The sequence below is a fragment of the Delphinus delphis genome, chromosome 20 (genome assembly GCF_949987515.2).
Source record: "Delphinus delphis chromosome 20, mDelDel1.2, whole genome shotgun sequence".
In the NCBI taxonomy this organism is placed as follows: Eukaryota; Metazoa; Chordata; class Mammalia; order Artiodactyla; family Delphinidae; genus Delphinus; species Delphinus delphis.
In genome coordinates this window covers 11,313,416-11,320,719 of record NC_082702.1, presented here as the reverse complement: position 1 = coordinate 11,320,719, position 7,304 = coordinate 11,313,416, and the positions used below count along the sequence as shown (strand labels likewise).

The 7,304-nt window shown below is 53.5% G+C and overlaps 1 protein-coding gene across 1 annotated transcript; it reads right to left on the bottom strand.

Moving 5' to 3' along the window:
* Positions 1-2,815: 2,815 nt before the first annotated feature.
* LYPD3 (LY6/PLAUR domain containing 3) lies at positions 2,816-6,880 on the bottom strand. The gene is made up of 5 exons (XM_059999124.1): positions 6,730-6,880; positions 6,041-6,172; positions 5,102-5,272; positions 4,695-4,856; positions 2,816-3,838 (listed from the first exon to the last, which is right to left on the bottom strand). Exons 1-5 carry the CDS (start codon positions 6,815-6,817, stop codon positions 3,318-3,320), a joined length of 1,074 nt encoding a protein of 357 aa, XP_059855107.1. The 5' UTR covers positions 6,818-6,880; the 3' UTR covers positions 2,816-3,317.
* Between the last annotated feature and the right edge of the window lie 424 nt (positions 6,881-7,304).

Sequence of the window (7,304 nt, the reverse complement as noted above, 5' to 3'; positions counted from 1 at the left end):
ACCCCGGAGTCCTCTGACCTATGCCACCAAGATGGCAAAAAACAGACTCGGAGTTACCTCTGAAGAGTGTTAACACGCTGGTTAGCAGGTCCTGCTTGTCAAAGCAAAAACTGCACGGGACAAGTTGGACAGGCAAGAAGTCTTCATTCAAAATGTTCCAAAAAGAGACAGAGGCCAGAACTCAGTCTGAACTCAATGCAGCTGAAACACAAGGCAGTTGGGTTTTTAAGAACTGGGGTGGGGGGCTTCCCTGGTGGCGCAATGGTTAAGAGTTCGCCTGCCAATACAGGGGACACGGGTTTGAGCCCTGGTCTGGGAGGATCCCATATAACGCGGAGCAGCTAAGCCCATGCGCCACGGCTGCTGAGCCTGCGCTCTGGAGCCTGTGAGCCACAGCTGCTGAGCCTGCGTGCCACAGCTACTGACACCCGTGCACCTAGAGCCCGTGCTCCGCAGCAAGAGAAGCCACCATAATGAGAAGCCCGCACACCGCAATGAAGAGTAGCCCCCGCTCACAACAACGAGAAAGCCCATGCACAGCAACGAAGACCCAACGCAGCCAAAAATAAATAAATAAAATAAATAAATTTTTTTAAAAAAAGAACTGGGGTGGGGGTTGAGGGGGTAGTAGGTCATGTTTGCGAATTGGCTTCACCTGAAGGAAAAGGAAACTTTCCTGCATCTTCCGGACAGGGGTAGTTTCACAACTTGGAGAAAGGTCCCCATTGAAGTCAGGCTTCTAGGGAAACCGGGAGATAGAGGTGCTATCTCCTTTGATGTTTATATTTCAAAGAGATAGCTCCCAGGTCCTTGTGAAACACATTTCCTGGCTTGTAAAACTGGCAAGAGGCTTTTAAACAGATTTATATACATCTCAAAAGAGCAGAGAAAGAATTTACAATGACAAGTTTTCTAAAGTAAATGCTCTAAGAAACAGGAGGTCCGGGGCATCTGTGGTTAGGTCATCTGGATTCTGTCAGGGACCAGGGTGAGAGGGAGGACAGTACTTTAGAGGCAGGAACAAGTCTATCTAAAGTTTAGTTAAGCTGAGGGGAAAGTTACAGCCCTCTTGTTCATGCTCTATAAGGCCGGTCTGCCTGGGTTCCAATTTGGACTCCGTTGCTTATTAGCTGGGTGACCCGAGGCAAGTTACTCAACCTCTCTGGGCCTGGTTTTGTCATCTTTATAAAAAGCGGATGATTAATACTTAACTCATAGGATGGTTGTGTAGATTAAATATGTTAATCCAAGTACAGCATTTAAACCAGTATCTGGCACATAATAAATTTATACTTGCTGTGGGTTAAATTACTTTACCATTCTGAGCCTGCGTTTTCCCAATCATCCCATCTGAGAATTTAAATGGAAAATTAAGTGAAATGATGGGTGCAAACAACCTTAGCCCAAGCCGGTCATCTGGTAAGACTCTTTTAAATGATTAACATTCCCATAACTATAGTTACTATTACTGATACTGATATTGTTTGTTGCTCAGGCTCTTATTCCCTATTTTGTTACTATAATCACTATTTACTGTTATTTTATTATTAACTCACACTACTCCCTACTATGAATGGTAATATCAGCAGTATTACTTTTTTTTTTTTTTTTTTGGCCGTGCCACGTGGCTTCCAGGATTGTATTTTCTGGACCAGGGATTGAACCCAGGCCACAGCAGTGAAAGCGGGGAGTCCTAACCACTGGACCACCAGCGAATTCCCAGTATTACTATTATCTCACCATTCTGCACACCTGGTTCCCCTCCATCAAGCAGTCCCGAAGCCTGCCAGGGTCTTCCTAAGCCAGGCTTTTCCTCCCTGGGCGCCCAAGCTTTCATCTGATTGGAGGAGATGGTGGTGGGACTCAGGCCCGAAGTCCCCAAGAGGAAGCAAAAGTGGACAGCGGCACCCACAAGCCCTCTGGACAGGTGGGATGCCGGGGCCAGGCCACTGAATGATTCTTTTTTTTTTTTTTTTAATCATTAAGCTAGGCTATTTTTTTATATACAATTTTTAAAGGTTACTTTCCATTTACAGTTACTAAAAAAATATTGGCTATATTCCCCGTGTTGTACAATGATTCTTAAGAAACCAGATTGATGAGGGGCTTCCCTTGTGGCTCAGTGGTTAAGAATCCGCCTGCCAATGCAGGGGACATGGGTTCCAGCCCTGGTCTGGGAAGATGCCACATGCCGCAGAGCAACTAAGCCCGTGTGCCACAACGACTGAGCCTGCGCTCTAGAGCCTGTGAGCCACAACTACTGAGCCCACGTGCCACAACTACTCAAGCCCGCGCGCCTAGAGCCCGTGCTCCGCAACAAGAGAAGCCACCACAGTAAGAAGCCCGTGCACCGCAGCGAAGAGTAGCCTCCGTTCGCCACAAGAGAAAGCCCACGCACAGCAACGAAGACCCAACACAGCCAAAAATAAATAAAAATAAATAAATACATTTATTTAAAAGAAAAAAAAACCGGCGGCAAAGTTGGTGGGGCCTGAGGACCGTGTACAAACCTGTGAAACAAAGCTCCCCTCTGCTCCCAAACATTGCTAAGAGTACCATTCACCCCTTCATACTGCTCAATGGTCTCACCCGGTCTCCCCCTCACCAGTGGGATCACCCATAAGCACGGCTAAACCTCAGGAGGTGAAAAGTGTTCAAAACCAACGTCCCTCGGGGCTGCGACTCCGGATCTCAGTTTCTCCGTTTCAGTCTTGGCATTCCCACCCTAGCTCAGCTTCAGGAGGTAGAAATATCTCAGGTAGGTTATACTGAGGTAGGTCAGCAATGAGGTAGAAATAACTCCTTTAAAACACTATACAAAGTAATTAAACTTTTATTGAAGCCTTATGTGCCAGACATTGAGGCGTAAGGCACTGTCCCTGCCCTTGAGGAGCTCACAGTCTATAAAAGAAGACAAAGAAGATGCCAAAAAATGATTCCCACGAAGATTCAGGGGCAGGAGGCAGAGCCCTCAGACCCCATCTATCCTATTCCAGGTTGACTGTGAGAAAGCGAATACGAAGCTTATCACTGTCTCTCCCACCTTCCCTGGGACAGCTCTGACTTCCCTCTGACCTAGGCACCAGGAGAAGACCAGGGAGAGACAAAGATGAGGGGGATACAGTTGCTGCCCTCAAAAAGCTGGAACACCCTGGCAGGATATATACAATGGTAACTTTCTGTCCCAAAGCCGCAAACCAGTGCAGCAAAAGCTAGGGAGAACAGGGGCTGGGCCAGCCCAGTCCAGTGGTGGAAGAGGGAGTAATGGGAAGGGAGGGTACCCATGGCCAAGGAAGTAGGGCAAGAGGTAGAGAAGTTCACAGTAAGGTGACAGTAGCCACAGCCAACAGAAGAGCCACCCACCCCACTGAAGGAGCTGCAGAGCCTTTATTAGGGGGCCCATCTTTTATGGGGTACTGCCCAATATTTCTACGGTCTTGGTGGCCACTAGTACCTCCAGCCGAGGTAGATTCCTCCACCTGGGAGGTCTCAGGTTCGACCTCTTTTGGAGAAGTCTGGCTGGCTGGGGCTGGGGTGGGTTTGGTGGTGGAAGTGGAGGACGGGGCTGGGGTGGGTTTGGTGGTGGAAGTGGAGGCCAGGGTTGGGGCAGAAGTACTGACAGAGTTGTTTGCAGCCAGAGTGGTGGACGGAGGACGGGGCAGCAGGACAAGGGGCGGGAATTTAGAGGAAAAATAGGTCTTGTTGCGGAGGTCCGAGTTACAGCGGGACCCCTGGCAGCAGGAGCCGCTGAGCGTGAACCCTGGGCCTGTCGCTGAATCCCGGGTGCAGGACTCATCCTGGACGCAGCCCCGGACAGGCAAGGATACAGTCACATTAGCTGCAGGAGGGAGACACAGGTAGGTCCGTGGTTGGAGGGAGGGGGTAGGCACAGCCAGAATGAAACTTAGGGGCAAGACAAGAGCAAGAAGACCCAAAACAGGGGACAGAAGGACTCTGCATCCATTAAACCCAAAGTCTCAATTAGGGCCCCACTTTGAGAAACACTGTCCCACTGTCTTTGGCACACGGTGGACCACATTTCCCATAGTACTTTGAGAGGAAAAATGTGTAGAATGAACTACAAGTCCCACAATGCCTTGGAAGAAAGGTTTGAACTGGGATACAACACCTCTCACAGGAGGAAAGAGCAGAAGACCATTGCCTCCCTCTCTCTCCCCCCACCCCTCACACCACCCCCACCAAAATTCAGTCTTAGAATTACATTTGCCATAATACACCTGGCAGAGGATGGAATTTGAAGAACATCTCCCATGGTTCCCTGAAGCAGAGGCCAGGAGGCTGAACTACATCTCTCCTAATACTTTGGGACAAGTGGGGACACTAACCCTTCAGTTTTAAGGAGTCAGAACTACACTACCCACGATGCCTGGGCAGAAGCTTGGAGGCTTAAATACATTTCCCATTGTACATCCTCCCATTCTGCACCTGGCAGGCCTCTATGAAAATTGTATTTCCCCAAAAACTCTAGGACAAAAGCATTCCTATTCCCGTGCTATACTGGGAATAGGACTGCATTTCTCAAGATGCTCTAGGACAAGCCACGAACTTAGGCCTTCAGTTCCCAGAATGCGCTGAGGTGGGGGAACCCTTTGGGTAAAGGTCTACCTACCACCCATGAGGCCTCAGAAAGGCTACCACAACCTGTGAAGGCCCGGTGCTTCGAGCTCACTCACCTGCCGTCAAGGTGACGTTGCCGTCGAAACAGCCCTTGTACAAGTGGTCGCTGGCGTTGTAGCACCTCACGACGGGCGGCGCCGTACCCTGGCACTCCTTGCGGCTCAGCCCCACGCAGCTGTAGCACTCGACCCCATTAGGCTCGTAGTCACTCTCATTGCCTGCGAGAGGGGCGGGGAGGAAGGAAGGGGTCGAGAGGGTTCAGGAAGCACAGCCCTGCTCCGCGTCCCTCCAGACCACGTCTCCGCCCCTCGACGGACACTCAGCTCAGCCTATAATCCCGCCCCAGGGCGTGGCCCCGCCCCCAGCCCCTACGGAGTTCTCCCGCCTTCCCCTTGCGACCGCCCCTAGCCGCTCAGCCCAGACATGGCTCCGTCCCTGAGCTTGCGGCCCTGCCCCCACCGACCTGCGGGGATGAGTGCTCGCGAGGTGAGGTTGAGCTTCGCGTTGCAGCGGTCCTGGGAGCACTGATGCAGCTGGACGAAAGCCAGAATCCCGTAAAGGTCCAGTCCGCGATCATTCTTGCCCGGGAGTCCCGAACCGCAGCCCCGCACTGCCACCGAGAATTGCCCGTGGACTGCGGAGAGGAGAGGGGGCGGGGTCAGAGGGGCGGGGCCTGGAATAGACCGGCACCAGAGAATAGGCCAGGGTGGGAGGGCGAGGGCCTCAGAAAGAGCCGATCCGAGGGGAAAGAACAACAGACCGAGGGGCGGAACCTGAAAGAGAGGAGTCTGAGGGGACAGACAGGCTGATAGACACTGGACACAATCGACGCGGGAGGGCCAAGAGTGGAGCTAAGACGGAGCACGACCATAGGGAGTCGGAACCGCAGGAAGCAGCATCAGAAGGAGCTGAGACCGACAAAAAAGGCACAGGATCAGAGACGGATGGGGCCTCCTAGGAGCCGTGGCCGCAGACAGGGGCGGGTCCGAGGGGCGGAGCCTCAGCCTAGGGATTTTAGGAGACGACCTCTAGAGGGATCTCCATCTCCAAGGGCCCCATTGGATGGGGGAGGCTGGGGTGGAGAGGATTCTGGCAGGGACAGAAGTGGGTAGGGAGATCTCAGTGGTCCAGGGCAGATGGATAGGGTGTGCCCTTGAAGGAGACGAGGTCCCAGATCAGGGTTCTCCCAGTTCACGCCACCCATGCGCAACTCTCCGTCCTCATCCCTCTAAGCCCTAATGGCGTGGTTGTGTTGAAGGGCCCACGCCGGGCTGAAAGGGAAGGATGGGGCTGCGTTCAAGGGGGTGTGGCCAAATTCAGAGGGAGGGGCGGGACCATAAGGAGGAGGGGCCCAGATGGAGGAGCGTAAAGGAGTACGCAAGGACCCGGAGGCCCCACTCACTAGACTCCACCGCCCCTACGGCCTCTGTGCAGACGTCCATGCCTGGCGCGCACTTCACCGTCTTAGTCTTCTGCGGAGAGCATCCGTCATCGGCTTTCTGCACGCAGCTGTAACACTCCAGGGCCTGCGCTCCTGGGGGTACAGAGGCAGGTAGAACTGAGCTATCCCTACTGAAGCCTCCTCCCCCAAAGGAGAAATAGTCGTTCCCACTCCCTCTGTCCCTGTGCAATCCTATTGCACACCCTTTTCCAGGGCGGCGTAAGGAAAACCTAGCCGCAAGTCTGAGGCCAGGAGATACATTGTGACCCTTTCCGTCAAACGTCCTATGCCTGCAGTCGGAGCATCTTTCCCACAGCCCTTTATGCCCAAGGTGGGGGATCCCTGCCATAGACGGGGGTGGGGGGACTTCTTCCTACAGTTCTCTACTCAGGATGGGAGAATTTTACCCACAGTCAAGTCAGCTCGGTGAGGGATCCCTTCCCACAGGCCCCCGTCTGCTTAGGATGGAAGAAATTTTCCCACAGTCCCCTCTGCCCAGGGTAGGGAACCTTCCCGCAGCCCACCCCCTCCCCCGACCCCTCTGCCCAGGATGGGAGATCCTTCCCACGAGCCCGCTCTGTATGGGGTGGGGGAACCCTCCCTAGAGCTCCCACTCTATCCCCTCCGCCCCCTTCCGGCAGCAGACTCACCTTCTAGAAGCAGCAGCGGAGGCAGCAGCAGCAGCCAGCCCGTTGCCCAGATCGCTACCCGGGAGCCTGCTTTCCTGGCGGGGTCCATGGTTCCGTCCTGCTCTCTCGGCTTCCACTCTAGCTGTGCCGCCTCCCAACCCGGGTCCTCTTACGTGAGCCCAGGATGAGTAACCTCGCCCCAGGCAACCCTGGCCTTGCCCAACCAGGCCAAATCAGCCTCAGCTGTGGGGCGCGACACCCGCCCCCGGATGCGTCAGCCACCACTGCCAAGGATTGAAAGGGCGGGAGTCAAGGTTCCCTGGCAGTTCCCAGGAGAAAGTCTGTGTGTTTGTGGCGGTGGGGAGAGGATATAAGGCTCACACAGAGGGTCTACTCAACATTCAACACTCAGTAAATGCTGAGTGAGTGCAGGCTTTGGGCCGGGTGATGCTGGAGACTAAACAGAACCAGTGCTGGTCTTCACAGAGCTCACAGTCTGACGGGGGAGACAGATATTAATCCAATAATCACACAAATTGTTATTTACAGCGAGGACAACGAAGGAAGAAGTGTAGGGAGCTACAAGGAGGTGTGGC

Bases quoted from the DNA above. Each gene is read 5' to 3' on its own strand.
- LYPD3 (XM_059999124.1), bottom strand. From the start codon at position 6,817: ATGGACCCCGCCAGGAAAGCAGGCTCCCGGGTAGCGATCTGGGCAACG. The intron at 6,173-6,729 runs GTGAGTCTGCTG...CTGTACCCCCAG, and splicing joins TCCGCTGCTGCTTCTAGAAG to GAGCGCAGGCCCTGGAGTGT. The intron at 3,839-4,694 runs GTGAGTGAGCTC...TCCCTCCTGCAG, and splicing joins CAACGTCACCTTGACGGCAG to CTAATGTGACTGTATCCTTG.